General features: G+C 49.8%; 3 protein-coding genes across 6 annotated transcripts in view; 2 read left to right on the top strand and 1 right to left on the bottom strand.

Moving 5' to 3' along the window:
• Nucleotides 1–1723, top strand: part of Rnf121 (ring finger protein 121) — a 53312-nt gene extending 51589 nt beyond the window's left edge. For all 4 annotated transcript variants that reach the window (XM_051149081.1, XM_051149082.1, XM_051149084.1 and 1 more), the window contains one exon: nt 938–1723. In XM_051149081.1, the coding sequence (XP_051005038.1) occupies nt 938–1058 (121 nt within the window). In that variant the 3' untranslated portion in view covers nt 1059–1723. The remainder of the gene's footprint in view (nt 1–937) is intronic.
• Nucleotides 1724–3116: 1393 nt separating this feature from the next.
• Il18bp (interleukin 18 binding protein) lies at nt 3117–5975 on the top strand. Its single transcript, XM_051149113.1, has 7 exons — nt 3117–3224; nt 3618–3765; nt 4016–4089; nt 4370–4603; nt 5152–5275; nt 5362–5509; nt 5693–5975. Exons 3-7 carry the CDS (start codon nt 4065–4067, stop codon nt 5804–5806), a joined length of 645 nt encoding a protein of 214 aa, XP_051005070.1. The 5' UTR covers nt 3117–3224; nt 3618–3765; nt 4016–4064; the 3' UTR covers nt 5807–5975.
• A 584-nt stretch (nt 5976–6559) lies between these two features.
• Numa1 (nuclear mitotic apparatus protein 1) overlaps nt 6560–20052 on the bottom strand; it is a 30694-nt gene continuing 17201 nt past the window's right edge. Inside the window, exons 14-24 of the mRNA XM_051149328.1 lie at nt 14190–14258; nt 12169–12288; nt 11866–12084; nt 11605–11762; nt 10312–10558; nt 9370–9598; nt 8608–8744; nt 8167–8343; nt 7847–7963; nt 7551–7754; nt 6560–7282 (exon numbers count right to left, since the gene is read on the bottom strand). Of these exons, the coding sequence (XP_051005285.1) occupies nt 7271–7282; nt 7551–7754; nt 7847–7963; nt 8167–8343; nt 8608–8744; nt 9370–9598; nt 10312–10558; nt 11605–11762; nt 11866–12084; nt 12169–12288; nt 14190–14258 (1689 nt within the window). The 3' untranslated portion in view covers nt 6560–7270. The remainder of the gene's footprint in view (nt 7283–7550; nt 7755–7846; nt 7964–8166; nt 8344–8607; nt 8745–9369; nt 9599–10311; nt 10559–11604; nt 11763–11865; nt 12085–12168; nt 12289–14189; nt 14259–20052) is intronic.

Here is a 20052-nt window from a genome sequence, read left to right as displayed (position 1 = left end):
GAGCTTACTGCAGGCAGTTCAGTTGGTCTGAGCCTCTTCTGGGCAGTTTGGCTAGTCTTAGAGTCGTCTAGGAAGCTCAGCTGTGTCAGTTTTCACTGCTTATATACACTTGATGAAGGAGAGGCCTGGTGTATCTGGTGGTTTCAGGGGCTTCCTAAAGCTTTGAATTGTTTACTTTCTGGCCTTAAAGAGCTTCCCCATTTGGTGGGATGTTTTACCTCTTTAGAACAGCCTACTTCTTAACAAGTTTTCTGCCAAGATGGAAGCATTTATGTGGAAGGAAATTGCTACACAACATGCCAGTAGACCCAATGTTTTCCTTGATGGAGAAAGCCTTAAATTTTATGCATTGCAAGAACTGTCTGGGGGCCAGGAGTATAGCTAGCCCAGTGGCAGAGTACTTGCTTGAAGACTGCTAGTTAGCCCAGGTGGGGGAGGCATGGACAGGGACATGACACCTTTAAACCCAGCACTTGGGAGGCGAGGCCAGCCTGGTCTACAGTTCCAGGACAGCCAAAGCAACACAAAGAAAGCCTGTCTCAAAAGAGCAAAAAATCCCTACTCGTATCCCATTTCCAGCCCTGTGTGTCATAAATATGACTCTAGGGTGTGTGTCAGACGCAGGCTGGTTGTCATCTCTGAGAAGGTGGTGCATGGAGGCCTGACATGGATGCTGTTTGTGGGCATGTTTCACCTTTCCACTTTTCATGCCTGTCTCCAGTCCCCTCTGCTCTTTTTCCCTTGATTCTCCAGAGAATTCTGGAGTTCAGCCTTTCATTCCAATATGGAGAACATAAGAGAAGCTGGGTGGCTATTATTTTTTCCAGGGCTGTGGAGCAGCTTAAAACTGGCAGACCCAAGGAAGGCCTTCCTCCTAGCATGCTGGATGACCCTAACAACTCCTGCATATAGTGTCTGATCCTTAACTTTCAAACAGCTGGGAGAGGCCTCATGTCATGTATGGACAGCTGCTGGACTGGCTTCGCTACTTGGTGGCCTGGCAGCCTGTCATCATTGGCCTGGTACAAGGCATCAGCTACATCCTAGGCCTGGAATAAGGAGGAATCACATCCTTGGAGAACCTACCCCACCCGCCATGGACCTCAGGGCACTCTCCTTGCTGCCCACAAAGACTTGGGTGGGAAAGACTCAAAGGCACTTGGGCCACTCAGGACCTCCCCAGCTGTATCTGGGTTGGGGGGAGAATGATGGAGAACCAGCCAGTGGGGCTGTCCACAGTGGGGGATTTTTAAAAGAAAATTATTTTGATGAATATATTTAAATTTTTTTATTGTGGAACATAGGAATTGTCCCCCACTCCCAGGCCTTACCCAGGGCAGGGCAAAGCTCCCGTATTGTAGGTTGGGAGGAGTCTTCTCCCCTGGGCTGAGAGCACTGCTGGGTTCTCTGGAGGCTGAGTGCTTCCGCCTACCCTCCCTTTCCCTTCCCCTGCAAGGCTCCAGCCTAGTTTGCACTCAGTGTAGAAGAGCTCAGACTGTGCCAGATTAGCACTGAGTGGTGAAGGGTCTTCACCTCTGACTGGGATAAGATGGATGTTGTGCCTGACTCTGTTCCCTTTTTGTCTGGAAACTAAAGGCTGGCTTGGCAAAATCAATGACTTTTCCAACTAGGGAAGCCCTGTAGCCTCAAAATTCACTGACATATTTTGGGACAAGTGGAAGTATGAGTAGCATAGCTAACCTGCCCCTGAGTAGGGCTGTCACCAGGCTGTCACCAGGCTGTCTCCAGACAGGTATAGACACATCTATATATAGTTGCACTGTGGAACCTACTTTGGCAGCAGAGAAGGTTGCAGCTTCTTGTGCAAGTCCACCCTTCAGCCTGCAAGTGTTAACATGTGCCAAAGGCTGCTCTGCACATCACTTCCTTCCCGAAAGCCTCAGAGTGTGTATGTCTGTGTGTGCACATGGCAGACAGACTAATGGATCTGTTTCTGCCAGTCATCAATGCACCCTTGAAGCTAAGGAGGGGTTCCCAACCAGGGAACATTCCTATGTGGGCGTGGTCATTTGTGGGCTCTTCTGGGCCTGACAATATGAATGGGGGGCGGATAGCAAGAATAATGTCCAGGTGAATACAAGTTCTAAAAGGGGCTTCTAAGCAGGCCGATCTGTAGCCTGAAGAACGTGGGAGGGCAGCACGGGCTTGCAGCACTGGATTTCTGGGGAAGTTTGGCCTGGCCCCTTTGAAGGCAACAAGAACCAAAATAGGATCTTGTCATCACATCTGAATAAAGCTCCATGAGCTAGGCTGGAAAGCTGAACATCCATTTGCTTTTCTTTTTGCCACCTCTTTTCCTGTGACCCCTGGGGTGTCTTGGCCTCTTGTGTCCCAACTGAAAGCTGGTAGTATAGTCACTGTACTGCCTTCCCACCCATCCCTCCATCAGTGTGGGTCCGGTCTATGTCATTACAGGCCCTGAGGCCTTACTGGTTCTCACTTCAGACTGAGGTGGCACTCTATCCTCACTGCCAGAGACTAGTTCCCTGCTACCTGTGTCCCTCCATCCTCATGGGAGCTGAGCAAAGGCCCAGAGAACGCTCTTCCTTTGGTATTTGCCCCTACTCTCTCTAAGGTCAAGGCAGCTCTTCCTGCTTTACCTTTGGCCTCCATTGCTCTCAGGTAGAACTTAGTTCCTCTTCCTGCACCTGCACCCATCCCCCAACAGAGTAAGACACCCTGCCCCACCCCCAGGGTGTTGGGGAGCTGCACAATCTCTGGACCTAACTCCTGGAGATCCTGGATTCTGAAAGGGTTCCCTGCATTCTGCAGCCTAGGTGGTAGAGTTGCTCAGAAGAGATGTGAATGTGACAGATGGCTTTTAGTCTCCTGCGTCTGAACCAGCTATGCATCTTTATTCCTTGTGGAATCCTCCAAACCTGATTGTCACCAGCTTCCCCTCTGATCACAGAACCACAAGCCTCAGAGCACAGCACCACCCACAGGCGCATTGGCTGTTCTTTCTGCTTCCAGAGGATCCAGCATGACATTCAGGGAGCATAGCTTCAGGATTTTGTCCAATTCTAATTTTCTTCCTGCCAAGGGCCAGCCCCTGAGCTCCTGGAACCAGTGTTGGGAAAGTGCTTCCTGGCTGTCTTGGCTGAGAGTTTTGTACAGCAGCCAGGTAGGGAAATTGCTATTTCCTGTGGTGGGATTTTCCAGACCAGGCAGCCACACTGAGCCTTGGAGGTCCCTGAAGCCAGGTAGGGAGATCTACACTTCGCAGTGGACCCACACAAGTGGCTGCCTGTGAAGTGATACAGCTGACCTTGGGGCTGAGGGGAGCCTGTCAGAGGCTAGGGTGTCAATGGGCCAGTGTGGCACTGAGTGTAAAAAGGTCAGTGATTCAATTTGGGGTCCCCAGTACCAATGGAAATTGTCTCCTTGGACACAGTTCTGAAGAAGGCTTGGCCGTATGAAAGTTAGCTGTGAAGGGTGGGAGGGACTCTACAATCCTGACTCTTGGCAAGACAGTATTGATCCATGAGATTGATCTGTCTCACCCCTTAGGTGGCCTTAGTGGGGTGAGGTAGAAGATGCCACGGAGTTTGGGAAGGGGGCCTGGGCATCCTGTCTAATGTGGGCATTGGGTCAAGGGGTGGAGCCGCCTGTTTGGGATTGGGATTCGGATTCCTAGTTAGAGTGAAAATGAAAGTGAAATCATGGTTGAGAGTTTTCCCAGAAGCTGACTACAAGCCTGCCCTTCACAGAAAGAGGGCTGCTACGGAGAGTGTTGCTTCCTAGGTAAGTCCCTGGCACTCAGTGCCTTCTGCCTTACGGGTCAAGACTGGATTCGGGAGCCTTTATATAAATGAAATTTGGGACTGGTATGAGAGGAAATTGTTACTAGGTAACAGCAGCAGTGTCCTAAGTGCCCACAGCCCAGCTTGTGGCTAGAGGCCTGCCCTTTGAGGTACAAGGGGATGTCAGGAACCCTGGCTGAGGGAAAGAACTGAGATGTGGGGCTGGCTGACCTTTACTCACCTTTTTCCAGAGGAAGTCACAAATAGATACCAGACTTGCTAGCTCCTGATACATTCATCATGATGAGACACTGCTGGACAGCAGGTGGGACATGGGGCTTTGTGGGGTCATTCTAAAAGAACAGGGCTTGTGTGGCTAATGACCATCACCTGCAAGAAGTTCCATCCAACTCTAGCATTGCTCTAAGATTTTCTATAGCCTTGTTGGCTCTGGCTCCATCCATTTCAAGGCTCCCTTGTACCACGTTGGGGGTGGGGGGTGGGCGGCTAAGGGGTCTCCACCCACTGACTCAGGTGAGAGCCTAGAAATATCTGGGAAGGGTCCTGTCCTAACCCAAGTAGCAGCTTGTCTTTGACCAAAACAGGTGCTAGGATGCTGAGCTTTACCTCTGTAACTATCTGTTCCTCAGACCCCAGTTCTTGGTGGGTCCTGCTTCTGTATGTCCGTGTTGTCGTTCTGGCCAGAGCCACATCTGAACCTCAGACAACTGCCACTGTCTTAACTGGGAGCTCAGAGGACCCATGTTCCTACTGGTCTCCAGAAGTCTCAACAAAGCCAGCACTGGATGTCACCTGGCCAGAGGACGAAGTGCCACTGAGTAAGGAGCAAGTGTCATGGGAGCCCAAGAAGATAGTTTGTCAGAGTCAGACTGTGAACACAGGGTTCAGGGGTTGGGTTGACTTGGGAGTGTAACACCTCCCCACTGCCAAGAAGCACCAGTCAGGCCAGCTTCTACCATTTTCTACTGCCCAGCTCCCAAGATGGTTCCTATAGAAGAGGTCTAGAACCTCCGCAGGCCTAGGTTGCAAGGTACTCCGGCATGGCCCCTGTCCAGAGCCAGCCTACCTTCTGGCCATTTCAGAGGACCATCAGCTTACTAGCATAACCCTACTGGACCTGGCAACCAATTTTATATACTGGGTGCTGTTTGAGAAACCCTCCCATGGAAGGAGGCACAGAAGTGGATGAATCACATGAATTTGGGACATTCCCCCAGGCCTAGGGAGATTATGCCTGGTTTTCCTTTAACATTTTCTTATGTGGGTTGGGCACAGGCAGTATAGATTTCTGACTCACGGCTAAGGGGTGCTGGCAGGGTAGGGGCCTCTGTTTTATAGATTAACTAACAGTCATATGTGCTCCTAGATGGAACGCTGACCTTGTCCTGTACTGCCTGCAGCCGCTTCCCCTACTTCAGCATCCTCTACTGGCTGGGCAATGGTTCCTTCATTGAGCACCTCCCAGGCCGGCTGAGGGAGGGTCACACAAGGTGAGGGTCATAGCAGTCAAGCTAGCAGAAGGGAGGATACCGCCCCCCCCCCCCCAACCTCTCATGATTTCCTTCTGCTCCTCCAGTCGGGAGCACAGGAATACAAGCACCTGGCTGCAGAGGGCCTTGGTGCTGGAGGAACTGAGCCCCAGCCTATGGAGCACCAACTTCTCCTGTTTGTTTGTGGACCCTGGACAGGTGGTCCAGTACCACATTGTTCTGTCCCAGCTCTGGGTAAGGAAGGCATCCAGGCATAGGAGGCACTCTGCTCTCTGGGGAAGAAAAAGATGGGCTTTGCCAGGGCAGCCTGTAAGCTAGTGTGTGTTCTGAGGTCAGTCAGAGGGGGAGGTGAGGAATTTAGGACTGCAGTGACAGGAGGGGCAAGAACTCTTCCTTAGCTGACCTTTACATTCCTAGGATGGGTTGAAGACAGTCCGGTCCCCTTCTCAAGGCACCCTCTCCAGTCACAGCCCAGGACCCACACCATCAGGGCCAGAGGACAGCATGAAGCCAGCCACTGCATGGCCTTGACTGGAGCCTGGATCTCATCTACCTGGAGGGTGAAGTCTCCACCATAGGCTGCGTTCACCTGCGGGTAGCTGAGCTTAAGCTTCATTTCTACCTTAGAATTCCATTCCTTCTGTCCACCCATCCTGTTAACATCTCTAATGTCTTATTCGCCCCACTGGTCTTCTGATGACACAGGCAACAGGAGCTCTGCCTACACTCACCATGACTTTTAGCGGCATGGCAGCTTTCGCACATTCCGTACAATCTAACAGGTGAACCCTGAAGCCTGGTTTAGATGTAACTTTGGCAATATTCACACTCAGCATGGACTTGATTCCTTATAAGCAGTTTTGTTTTCCTTGTTTGCCCCCAGAGTACTGTATCAATGAAGGGATGGGGCAATGGCTGCTTCAGATCACAATTTTATCTGTCAATCTCAGCAGGACCCACAGTGACTCCTCATAAAGCTGCAACTTTTCAACCTCTGATCTTTTAGTTTTATTTTTTTAAGCCCTACTACTGTCTACAGGGACTCTGCCTGTCTCAGGTAGGAGCCAAGCACTGTCTCATTCCTATTAAATTCAGTATCAACAGGAACCTCTAGAATATAGCAGCCCACAATACTAGTTTGGAAGAGGGGCCAGAAACAGAATGTAGGAAGATCCTGGGAAATGTGGTCCCGAGAAGGAAGGTGAGAAAAGGGTGGTCATCTGAAGACTCTGCAGGGCCAAACACAGGCTTTTTTTTTCCATACTGACCCAAAGAGCTCAGCACTCAAGGGAGAAAAATAGACTTTATTTACAAGTAATAACATTTAGAAAAGATCCGTCCCCGGCCCTTAAAAACCTTCCCATCGTTCCATATCCCACCCCAGTGCAAGTCTGGGGAAGGGGAAGTGTGAGCTACCCCTGAAGGCTGTCCACTATCCCACCCCTGAGACCCAGGACCCATCTGTCCTGGAAAAAGAGCATCCTCCAGGCAGCTGTGTCCTTGTGTAGGTGGGAGTAGGTAAGAGCAGAGGCTCCTACCAGGTCATGCCCAATGCTGGGCTTCAAGAGCAAAGGCCTTGCTAGGCCCAGCCACCAGGAACAGCAGGAGAGCAGAGCCTGCTTCTCCAATGGTCCCTTCTAGGTCCAGAAACTAAGGAAGACTGTCTGGGCTCAAGAATCCAGCCTCAAATCTAGTTATGATGGAGAAGTGGACTTTTCTCCAAGAAGGAAAAATAATAAGTCAGGAGGCAGGATAGGGAGAAGACCACACACTGTCCAAGCTCCAAGCCTCCTGGGCCAGCTCTGAAGGTCCTAGTGAAGGTCCAGGTACCAGGCCAGGGTTCAGGCAAGCATCGCCGTCTGTGGGGGTTAAGAGGGGCTGGCCACCATTGGCCTGGGAGCTGAAAGAAGGCACTGAGAGGGACAGTAGAAGGAAAAGGACCAGGCAAGGTCAGTGCTGAGGACACAGGTATGGCCACGCACTGGTGTAGACTCTTTAATGCTTTGCCTGAAAGAGAGAGAGAGTCACTTGGCCAGATTAAGTCTTGTGTTGTCAACCTCTACAACCCCTGGCTGGCTGGGACCTATCCCTTTGTGCATCCCATAAACACCTATCTTGAGGTTACTAGTCTCCAGCCTCATCTAAGAAAGGTGGCCCTCAGTTAAGAATGACAAAAGGTGTCTCTTCTTGAGCTGCCCCCCCTCCACTGGTTTAGCTTGGCCCTGCCTTGAATGCTGCCCTATCGTCTAGGAGAGTGTTCCTTTTACTGAGTTACCTTGCCCTTGGCCCGAGGGGCGGCAGCAGCAGTAGCAGCGCCAGTGGTGGTAGTTGCAATGCGTGGAGAGCGGCGGGTTCCACTGCGAGTATTGGGGGAGACTTTTGCTGGGGTCTTCTTTGATGCTCCTCGCCGGAGAAGACTATTTCCCAGCTTCTTGGGTGTGTTAAGGATGCTGAAGGCCATTGACTGGCGCCGGTCCGCCTGTGGGAGAAGGCTTGTCAACCTGCTACTTTGGGGCTCTGGCAGCAAGGCCTCAGTTGGCCTGCCTTCTTCCGCTCCAGTCCCAGACTAACCTGTTTAAGAACTGGTGCTGCTTTCTTCTGGGCATCAGCAGTGCTGCTCTGCTTCCGTCCTTCGTGCCGGTCCCTGGGAGTCATGGGACGTGGGAAGCAGCTGGTAGCTTTCTTGGACTGTGAGGCAGAGGACAGACAAATGGGCAGAAAATGGCAAAAGGACATGCCCTCCCCAACTCTGACAGAGGCCCTTCCAATTAATTGTCTGCACATCTGCCCTTAAAAGAGGCTTCCCTCCAATTCACTACTAAGACTCGGCAGCTGGTTCACACTGGATGCAGTGCCAAAAAGAACCAAACACAGATGCACACATCTCCTACCTCAGGAGTGCCAGGGCCCTGGTGGCTCTCTGAGGAGACGCGTTTGCGCTGCTGCCGGGTAGTGATGCCAGCACCCTCAGCGATCTGGGTTGGCTGCATGCTGGCTCGGCGCAAGGTTTCCCGGGGGTCTCCGGTTTTCATCTCCTCATCAGTGATGGTGGCCAGGCTCAGGGAAGGCTGCATGGGACAAGAGGCAGCAGTCAATGGGCCCCAGTTGTGTGAAGCAGGTACTAGGGCTGGATCCTTAAAGCTCCTTCCTGTTCCTGTTATCCACCTATACCTTCATGAATAGTCAACGGTCCCAAACAGTCATATCACTTCCTTCTTGAGTGACCGCTCCTAGCTATTTCATGTGGAAGCATGACAGTGGCCTTCCCAGTAGATCAAAGACCCAGGACATATATTCAGGCTAGCGGTCTTGAGGTGACCCCCACATCTCACCCTGGACTCCAGAGGATAGCAGGTCTTCAGGTGAGGGGGGCATACTCGGTTACGCTGCTGCAACTCTGCGATGCGGTTCCAGTCGTCCAGCTGCTCAGGCTCGTCCTGGCAAGTGCCCATGTAGAAGCTGTTCCTTCCTATGGAGGACAGAGAGAGCAAACGCAGCTGTGGTCCCATACCATCTACTAATCTGGCCAGAGTTTTGCGGCCACTGTTCCCTTCCATCTTCCTGAGTGGCATCCCATCCAAATATTTGTCTCAGGGAGGCATATTCTCTTGTGGGAGGGCAGAAGAGGTCCTAAGCAGAGGCTGTAGCATCTTATTCACCTACCAAGGCTTAGTACCCGACACCAGGAGGAACTGAGGGTCATGAATTGATACCCAGGGAGGTCCCTAGAACCTATGGGCAACTTCCAAGAACTTGCTGGGCAGCCTGACTCCCAAAGCCCACTATTTCCCAGAAAGCATCTGGAGGACTCCCACAAGGGTCAGCTTACGGGGGGGGGGGGGGGGGGGGGGGGGGGGGACGGGGACGAAGGACGGACTGTTAAGCAGCTGGAGCTCGAGCATCCCTGGGTCAGACTGCTCCTTTGCAGCCCTAGGACAGACAAGGCCCTGAGATGACAAGGGCAAGTGAGGGGCAGCAGTTCTGGTACAGGAAGGCAGCAAGGCCTTGAGCTTTTGAAAGCTTGCCTTTCCCCTATGCCAAGATCCACTTCCAGTCTAGTTTGGGGTTTTGGTAAGTTCCTGCAGTAGCCTCACCTTGCGGGACCCCACTGGACATCCTGGCCTGGGAGCGACGAGCAGAGCTTCGAGTAGTAGGCCGGTAGCCAGGCAGGCTAAGCAGAGCCAAGTTGCCATCATCAGGAGAGCCCAAGCGAGCCAGAGACTGGGTGGAGGAGGTGGCTCGCAAGTTGGCTTGGGAGGCAGGGGCCGACTGCGTGCTGTAGAAGGACGAGTTGGCGCTGTCCGGCTCTTCCATATCTAGTTTCTGGAAGAACAAATCATTGCAGTCACACTCTATAGCAGCTCCACCTTCCTCTGCCCCAAGCTCCCCGAGGCCACAGCATGCACTGTTTCCACGCTGTTTTACAAAGGTCGTTAGGCTGCACGTGTGTAAACAGGCCACATAGACAGAAGCTCTTGAACGATGCTGAGGTTGCCAAGACTGCTGCTCACACTGTTTGGAAGGAGGCATTGTCAGCCTATCCCTGGGGCAAGAGGTAAGGTGCATACCCTCTAGGCACACAGCCAGCAAGTGGCTAGGCTAAGAGGCAGAACTCACTCAGCCCACAGCCTCTGCTATCCCTGGACCCACAGTTCCTGGGGTTTCATCACCATTCTACATTCTCTCCTGGTTCTCAGTACTGGAGGGCACAAAAGCACCTTTGCCCCTGCTCGCCAGCACCCTAGGGACAGAGGGTAAAAGAGAGAGGGTGGGGGAGGAAAAACACCCACGCCAAGCTACATGCAGGCTGTACGGGGAGACCAGACGCTCGGGATTAGCTGATATTTCCTACATTCTGCTCTGCCTTCCTGTCAGAAAAAGGCCCGAAACAAGCTAATGCCCTCTTTAAGACGTCAGCATTCCCGTGTGTGCCTTACGGTTTGTTGGCCATCCCTGAGTGTTTCTGACTGACCGATGGCCCCTGGATAGGAAGTGGCATTAACATCTTGCAGCCCCACACCCATTATACTACTAACCTTGGTCATGGTAATGTTGATGATTTGTGTGGTACGCCGGCGAGCAGAGCGGGTCTTACGGCCGGAGTCAGGGAAGGCATCCCCGAGAGAGTCCAGGCTGCTCTCCAAGGGGGCCTGACCCCGAGGTGGAATGGGGGTGAAGTAAAGACTCTCGAGGGATTCCACTTTGGGGGGCAGGTGCTGGGAGATGGGTGAGGCTGGCTCTCTAGGGACACTGGTGCCATCTGGCTGGGTACGAGGCAGCTTGCTGTAGAAAAGCAATTTGCTGAGATGCAGATCCTGGACTAAGAGACATTATTATGTCTGTCCCCTTGCCTTGAAGTGACTGTTTCTTACACTAATGTCAGGTAAATGTGGTAAAGCACACTACCACTGATCTTTCAAGGATACCAAAAGGGGGCCTTGATTGGGGCCTGTGCAGTCCACACTCAGCTGCTTCTAACCCCTTCGTAATGGCAGCTCTTAGCCCATATCCTGCTCTCTAGGCCAGACAGCCATGGGCCCAGACCTCCCCAAGATGCCACAACTACTCCACAACCAACAGAGCCCACTGTAAACCCCTCTGCCGTGCCTCCTCCTCTACCTCCTAGCTTACTAAGCATGGCATCTTCACAGGCTGCCCAGCAACGAACATGGCTATAATCCGACCTCTTCTACCGCACTTAATCACAGTCAACATTTTAAGGGGCTCTGCTAGCTGTACCCCTCTCCCTGGTCAGCCTTAGCTCACCTCACCTAGACTGGCATATGAGAGATGCTACAGAGTGGTGACAAGCAAGGACTCAGGCTAGGCTGCCGGGTTCAAACCTAAGCTCCATCATTGTGGAAGCCTAGACCAATGCCTGCCCCTCTAAACCCCAGTTCTATCTGTTTAAGGAGATACAATGAATATAACCTACATAAGATGGCTGCTGGGGGAAATGAAGTCGCTACTATTCTAACTACTCACAACACTGACAGTTAGTGCCCTATGAATGTTAATAGAAACAGTAACTGTACTTCTAACCTGACTTCAGTGCTGTCAGGAAACTCTAAGATGCAAATCCAACCTTGTAGTCCTCAGTTTGAGCACTTTCGAAGCTCATTAGTCTTTAGGGTCAAGTCCAGTCAGCCTCTAGGCTCAGGCCCTCTGCACACACAAGCATCAGAGCTCAAAGAAGCTTCCTCCAATGCTTTCCTAACTGTTCCACCTCTTCTTCACTTCTACTGTGCCCTAAGCACATACCAGAACCACAGGCTAAAACAGCACACACTCAGTCAACCGGCACCGGGTAAAGAGGCATGTCCCCTGACCTGGCAACACTGCATGGGGTTCCCTCCTCCAAGCTCAGATCCAGGCTGTCAATACTTAAGTCCAGCTGGGGTTTCACTTGAGGCTCACGGCACTTTAAGGCATCAGTTGCCACCTGGAATTTGCCCAAGTCTCGAAGCTGCTGGTCGGCATGGGCAACCTGGAAAGTAAGAGAGAAGCCTAGAGTAGGGGTGGACACGGAAAGGAGGCTATGGAGTGCAACCGTGCAGGGCTGAGGTGCCTCTGTCTAAGTAGCTGCTTACCTGTGCCTCTAGGCTGCGCACCTGGGCAGTCAGGTGGCGACAGGCCTGTTCAGCCTCCTTGGTCTTCAGCCCCGCCTGCTGCAGCTCACGACCCAGGCGATCAGCCTCAGTGCGCAGCTCCTTGTTCTCCTTCTGCAGCTGCTCCAGGTCCTGCAGCTGCTCCTGCAGCTCTTGGTTCTGCTGCTTCTTAGCATCATAATGGGTCTTGGCTTTCTCCATCTACGGGGACAGGCAGGGTGGGTGGGTGTGTCAGCGCCCAGTGCCAGGAAGGAGGAGAGAGCAAGCCAACTCCTGGCCCCTCACCTGTAGTTTGTAATGCTCAGCTGCCTGCTCTTTCTGGCTCAGCTGGGCCTGCAGCTCATTCAGCTGGGCCTGGAGACGCTGGACCTCCTGCTGGCTCTCACCTCCCTGAGCCTGGAAAGCCTGAGAAGTCAATCAAAAAAAGGAAGCTCTGGTTACTCCACCCAAACCCACTGGCCTGCTCTTGCTGCGCAGGCTCCACAGGTACTTCAGAGTTCTCTAATAAATTCTCTCAGGACACTTAAGATCCCTCAGCCCAACACAGACACCCCCCCTCCCCCACCTGCAGCCTACAAAACAAATCCATTCTTCTTCCCAGGCCCTCCTGTGGACACTTTGCTGATCATCTGCTGGCTCTAACACTTCTCACAGGTCTGCCTGCCATCCATGAGGCCAGGCACCAAGGATCTTGCCCCTGTGCACGTACATTAGCTCCCAAGGGAACAGAAACTGATCTTCAGAGAACACCCTGGTGTAGAGCACAGTGAGAGACAACAGCACATGCATGCTCGATGACAGGAACGCATGTCTCCAAACCACTCTGAGAAATGACTTTTATCCTTCTTTTAGAGATGAAAAGAGTTCAGAGATTTAGGCAAACTGAACAAGGTCACACTGAGTACAGTGCAATAAGACCTGAACTTGGTTGACCTAACTCTAAAGCCTGTCGGGGGCTGGCTCATTGATGATGCCAGGACTGTCTCCCATAGGGACCCCAAGTCCTCAAGAGCAGACCAACAGCTGATTCCTTCCCTGCAATACCAGCTTGATTTGCTACCGGTACTAGGTGGATGCATCACAATACCTCTGTTAGCTCATAACAACCCCTAAAAAGAAACATGATAAACCTGCTTATTTGTTCATGACAGATAATGTACAAAGAAGCTGAGTAGGAAAACTGAAGCCCCAAGCTCCTTAAGCTGAGACCCACCATGTGCTACACAAGTCCCAATGGCTCTGGTGCCTAATCCTTTGCCCTTAACTAAAGCATGGGAAGCTTAGAGCTACAAATAGCAAACATTGGAACAAAAAAGGTAACATAATTAGAAGCATTAAGAGTTTTAATTGAGGCTGGGCGGTGGTGGCGTACACCTTTAATCCCAACACTTGGGAGGCAGAGGCAGGTAGATCTCTGTAAGTTCACAGCCAGCCTGGACTACAGATCGAGTTCCAGGACAGCCAAGGATACACAGAGAAACCTGTCTCCAAAAACAAAAACAAAATTAGTCATTATGGTACCTACCTAGTGATCCCAGTAACTCTGGGCTGCATGACAAGACCCTGTCTCCCCCCCCACCCCCAAATTCCAAAAATATTGTTTAAAGAAAAAAAGAAATGCATTCTAAGAATGAGTATTGTTGGGAGCTGGAGAGATGGCTCAGAGGTCAAGAGCAGTGCCTGTTCTTCCAGAGGTTCTGAGTTCAATTCCCAGCAACCACATGGTGTCTCACAGCCATCTATAATGTGAACTGCAGGTATACATGCAGGCAGACTGCTGTATACATAATAAATAAAAAAAAAAAAAAAAAGATTATTGTTGACATTCTCGGCCCTTGAACCCAAACTACTTAGAAGGATGCTGTTCTGGGGTGGTGGGGTCTGTCGCACACCTCCTGACTGGGGACGTGGCACTGTCCCTGTCCTGTCACCAGCCGCACACCTCCTGACTGGGGACGTGGCTAGAGTAACTGAACAACAACAAACTGCCCCACCCTTTCTGAGGTGATGGAAACTGAACTGAGGGCTCCACGCACCAAGTAGGTGCTCTACCATTAAGCTATACCTATGCCTTGGATTTATTTATTTATTGAACTGAAAGCATAGGTGGATGTAATAGAAGGCCTTTCTGTGAGAGTTCCCTAAAGACAAAGTTTCTGAGACCCAGGATGGCTTCCTGGGCAACTAGGCCCCTAGGGTGCTCCTGTCTGGCCCGACACTAACATATCCCAAGGGCTTAGAGAAGATTGCGCTCCACCCTCTCTCATCCTGAGGCAGGGGACAGGTCTGTCACACGTGCTTCCCACCTTTAGCTTCTCTTGCTGCGCCTTGCTGGTTTCGTCATACTCCGTCAGTTTCTTACTCAGTTCTTCCACCTGAGGGGCAGGAGACAGAGAACACATTCCCTGAATGCAACAGCTCATCTTGGTTTTGAACTTGGCCACTTCTGCAAACAGCTAAAACCCAAGCAGCTGAGTGCACCTATGAGGGAGTTTTCTTCATTGGATCATTTAAGGTGGGAAACTTCATGCCAAGTCTGGGCCACGCCTTCTGGTGGCAGCCCACGTAAAGGGACATGGAAGGAGGTTTTTGCTCTTTGCCTGTTTGTCCCCACTCTCTGGCTCCCAGTGTGGATAACCAGTCTAAAGGTTTCTATGTGTGCCCTGGAAGAATTAAAACCAAAATTCAAGTCCCAGCCTCAGAAGGTATCAACAGTTATAAACGAGAGGCATTTATTGGTTAAGGAATGAGATCCTGTAATTAGGGATGGAGATGTATGGGATGACTCTACTGAGGCTGAGGATTTCAAAACCTCAGATTCTCAACGGTCTCACCTGAAGTAGCCGTCTCCCCATTGCTTAGCCTCCTGCAAAATAGCCCTCTCTGCCTTTGCCTGAGGGATTTAATCCTTCATTGTCTGGCAAACCAGCAGTGGCTTGCCAGGCAAGACAACACTGCTGTTTCTCAGGGCCCACCAATAACTTATAACCAGATGTAAGGCTCCTACAGAATCAACACAAAGTATCATCCATCAGGAGGTGCACTACCCCACTAAGGAGCTAAATGACTTTGCTAACTCTGGGGGATTTGTGTGGTGTATTAAGTCTGGGGGATTTGTGTGGCGATGGGTTTTAAGAGTATGGATAATGGAAGGAACATTAAACTGCTTCAAGCTGAGTTTACTGATATGGGCCAATGGAGTGGAAACTCTAGACTGAATATGAAAGCTTGCACAGTTGCAGGGAAGAAGGTGTCAAAACTTGAAGTATTTGTCAAAAAGCATTTGTAAAGAGGAGCTGTAGATGCCTGATCTGCCCTGGACTGATGCTGATAGGTATATGAGACAGAGCTCAGGGAAACTGCAATGCTTGAGTGGGTGCGCTGTGAAAAACCAAACCCTCTACAATGGACAGGCCCATGCACTAATGCCCTTCACGAATGCTGTGAGATGCAAAGTGGTGAGCAGGGCCCCAGCATTTGGGAAAGCTTTAACTTGTGCTGGATTCCGAGAGTCAGAGAGGCCGCTGCTCAACTGGAGAAATTAAATGCTGTGGGTTTAGCTGGGCCCAGAAGTAGGAGACCAGGTGGCAGCACGGAGCTGACAAAGGCAAGGTAATCACAGTCGTCCTAACAGGCAGGCAGCACAGGCAAAATTATTTGTATGGAACTTGTACTGCCTAATAATCAGTCATGGTGTTTTCCAGGGATCTCCTTAAATATATTTCATGTTTCTTGGGAATCTCCTGGAATCAGCATTAATTTAGAAATCAGTACCCCAATAGACTTTCCAGTCTGATTGTTTCCTTTCCCCAGTTACCTTGTAAACATATATATAGACATACACACACACACACACATATATAAAACCTACTACATTTTCAAGAATCTTGGCCAGTGAACCAGACTTGAGCCCATGTGCAGACACAATCCCTTGAATGACGGGATGGCCAGATCTTCTGAGGAAGAACCTTAATAGACGTTTTACTGTTAGCCTTTCTCCAGTCCTTCCCCAGAGGGACCTACAGCCTTTACAAAGGTAACTGTAGACCAGGGAAACAATCAGGCTTCCCGGGGTCTATTAGATACTGCTTCTGAATGATGCTAATTCCAGGAGATCCCGGGAAACTCTGTGGCCCTCCAGTTACAGTAGAGGCTTATGGAGGTCAGGTGATTAATGCAGTTTGGGCTGAAGTCCGACTCACATTGGTTCCAGTTTGTCCCCGAACTCATCCTGTGGTTGTTTTTCCAGTCCAGAATGTATAATTGCGTTAGATATACTTAGAAGTTGGCAGAATTCCTATAGTGCTTTCCTCACCTGTGGAGTGAGGGCTATTATGGTTGCGAAGACCAAGCGGAAGCTAGTAGAGTTGCCTCTACCAGGGAAAACAGTGAACCAAAAGCACTGCCACATCCCTGGAGGAATTGCAGAAACTAGTGCCGCCATCAAGGACCACCACATCTCCCTTTAGCTCTATCTGGCTAGTGAGGAAGACAGACAGATCATGGAGAATGACCTATGATTACTGCAGATTTAAGTAGTGACTTCAAATGCAGTTCTGTACCAAATGTGGTGTCCTTACTTGAGCAGATTAACACATCTCCTGGTTCATAGTATGCAGCTAGTGATCTGACAAATGCCTTTTTCTCAATACCTGTCCCTAAAGTCCACAAGAAGCAATTTTCTTTCAGCTGACCAAGTCAGCAGTACACCTTTACAGTTTTACTTTGTGTGGTAACTTACTTTGAAGAGATTTTGGTCATCTGTCTCTTCTACAAAACATAATACTGGTCCACTATGTTAACATTATGCTGACTGGATCAAGTGAGCAGCAAGTAGCAACTATTTGGACCTCTTGGTAACACATATGAGCACCAGAGGATCAGGAATAAATCCAAAATTAAATGGCCTTCTACCTCAGTGAAATTCTTAGGAGTCCAGTGGTGGGGCATGCAGAGTTATTGCTTCTGGCCCCTCCCACCACCAAGAAAGAAGCAAAAGTGGGCCATACATCAAGTGACTCAGAAAGCTGCCAGCTTTGAGTAGGGCCTGGATCATAAGAAGGTTCCTCAACAGGTCCAGGCGGCTGTGCCGACTGCTGTCTACCACATGGACCATATGATCCAGCACATGCAATGGTACTCAAGGTGTCAGTGGTAGACAAGCATGCTGTTTGAGCCTATAGGTGAATTACTGAGGATTCACCTTTGAGATTTTGAAGGAAAGTTCTATCATTATCTACAGAGTAGTATTTTCCCTTTGAGAAACAGCTGTGGAAACTGAACACCTGACAAAGAGACACCAAGTAACCATGAGACCTGAGCTGCTCACCAAGCCACACCGTAGGATATGCACAGCAGCAATCTATTATCAAATGGAAGCGGTACACATGTATGTGACCAGTCCCGAGTAGGTCCTGAAGGCATAAGCAAGTTACATGAAGAAGTTGTCCAAATGCGTATGGTTTTTACTCCCGTCAAAATGCCTTCTGCTCCCCAGCATGCACCTACAAAACCACAGGGGCGTCCTATGATCAACTGACGGAGGAAGAGAAAACCAAGGCCTGGTTTGCTGATGGTTCTGCATAATATGGAGGCAGCACCCAGAAATGGACAACTGCAGTATTAAAAGCCTTTTCTAGGACAACTCTGAAAAACTGTAGGTAAAGAGAAAGCTTCGCTGTGGGCAGAACTTTGGGCAGTACACGTGGTCACACATTTTGTTTAGAAGAAACGGCCAGGTGTACAAACTATTCAGATTCACGAGCTATAGCCAATCAATTGGCTGGATGGTCAGGGACTTGGGAAGAGCGAGAGGAAAACTGCTGAGAAAGACATCTGGGAAGAAGCACACGGAGAGACCTCTCCAAACAGGCAAAGAACACCAAGATACTTGTGTCCTATGTAAATGCTAATCAAAAGGTGACTTCAGCGGAGGAGGCGTTCAATAATCAAGTAGATAGGACAATCAGCCTCCTTCCCCAGCCATTCCTGTCATTGCCTAACGAGACCATGAACAGTGTGGTCACCCTGCAGAGATGGACTATGAGCTCAACACCACAGACCAAGTCACAGAGGCTGACGTGGCTACAGACACTGAAGATGCTAGATCTGCCGGCAGCAGAGATCAACAGTGAGCTCTGTCCTTACTGGAGTAGATACTTTTTCTGGTTATGGATTTGCCTTTCCTGCACATAATACTTGTGCCAAAACTACCATCATGAACTTACAGAATGCCTTATGCACGGAAATGGTATTCCACACAGTATTGCTTCTAACCAAGGAACTCACTTTGCAGCCAGAGAAGTGTAACAGTGGCCACGCCCATGGAACCCACGGTCTCAGCATATTCTCCAGTAACCTGAAGTGTCTAGCCTGACAGAATGATGGAACGGCCCAGTTACAGTGTCTGGAGGCTTAGGACAGGGCGGCATATGCCTTTGAATCAATGTGCAATATAGGGTAATATTGTTATATAGTTAAGAAAACCTGCTAAGGCAGTGGTTCTCAACCTTCCTAATGCTACGACCCTCTAATATAGTTCCTTATATTGTGGTGACTCCAACCATAAAATTATTTTCATTGCTACTTCATAAATATAAATTTGCTACTGTTATGAATGCCAATATCTGATATGAGTGCAACCTCTGTGAAGGGTTGCTCAGCTCCCAAAGAGATCTCGGCTGCAGAGCCGCTGAGCTAAACTAGGAATGTTTCTTTCATATTTTGTTAAAAATGTGTTTGTGGACAGGCAGTGGTTGTGCACACCTTTAATCCCAGCACTTGGGAGGCAGAGGCAGAGGCAGAGGCAGGTGGATCTCTGTGAGTTTGAGGCCAGTCTGGTCTACAGAGTGAGTTCCAGGACAGCCAGAGCTGTTATACAGAGAAACACTGTCTTGAAAACCAAAAACAAAAACAACAAAAAAAAAAGTTTGTGTATATATAAACAGATATTAAACAGATATTTGTCTTTTCTTTCGATTTTTCTGTCATGTAATGCAACATCAAATGAGATAATATCAGTGGTTATTTTTAAATTGTGAGACACTAAAAGACCGCCCCTCAAGGGACACTATCCACTCTAGAATATATAATGCATTCCCAGCTGTACATGGGATAGTTATAGCCTTTGGGTCATAAATTATGACCTAGTTATTTTCATTTGGAAATTAAGCATGGATAAGGTGATATGCTCGTGGATCAAGGTGACAAGAGGTGGACTTGTACGTAATGGCCAGTCTTAGTTCTCAGCTTGATCACATCTACAACCAAGGAACACCCAAGCAGCCAGGCATATCTATGAGGGGTTTTCCTTGATTGGATCATCTGAGGTGGGAAGACCCACCTTAAATCAGCCACACCACATAAAAAGACAAAGAAAGAACCTTTTGCTCTTTGTCTGCTTGCCCTCAATCTTGCTGGCAAGTTTATCTGTCCTGCTGCTGACACGTTCCTCTGTTGGTATGAGAACCTAGTTCTTTGGGACTCCAATGCAGACTAAAGACCAGCTCAAACATCAGCCTCATGGACTGAACAACCTACAGGTTCTGTTTCCTTCCCAGGGACAGTCATTGTTGAAGTAGCCAGACCATAGCCCCTAAAGTACTCTAAGAAATCTCCTTTTGATATATATACGTGAGTGTGTGTGTGTGTGTGTGTGTGAGATCAGTTCTGTTCCTCTGATAAAATACTAGATGTCTAGACTAATCAGAGAGTTTACCCCAACCATCATTATCCTCAGCCCTTTCTCTGGCTTCTATGTAAGTAACAGCCTGCTGCCCAGAGGTGACCCTAAAAAAATGTTGCCAGGCCACCTGCCCAACCTCATTCTATTTCTAGTATCCAGCCACCAAAATCAATACCTGACTCTTTAGAGTTGCCATCTCTCCATATCCTACAGTGTTCTACTCTCCAAGCCTAACCTAGCAAGGTTGGGGGCAAGAACAGAGCACTTGTGGTTGGAGAGATGACTAAATGGTTACAAGCACTTGAAGTTCTTATAAAAGACCCAGGTTTGGTTCCCAGCTCCCACACACCAGCTCAAAATGGACTATTACTCCAGTTCCAGAGGACTTGACCCCCTCTTCTGGTCCCAGATGGCACCAGGCATGATGTGTGTGTACACACACACACACACACACACACACACACACACACACACACACACACACA

The sequence above is a fragment of the Acomys russatus genome, chromosome 7, assembly GCF_903995435.1.
Source record: "Acomys russatus chromosome 7, mAcoRus1.1, whole genome shotgun sequence".
NCBI classification, from domain to species: Eukaryota; Metazoa; Chordata; class Mammalia; order Rodentia; family Muridae; genus Acomys; species Acomys russatus.
The sequence above is the reverse complement of the archived record's forward strand: the minus strand, read 5'-3'. Positions and strand labels throughout refer to the sequence as shown.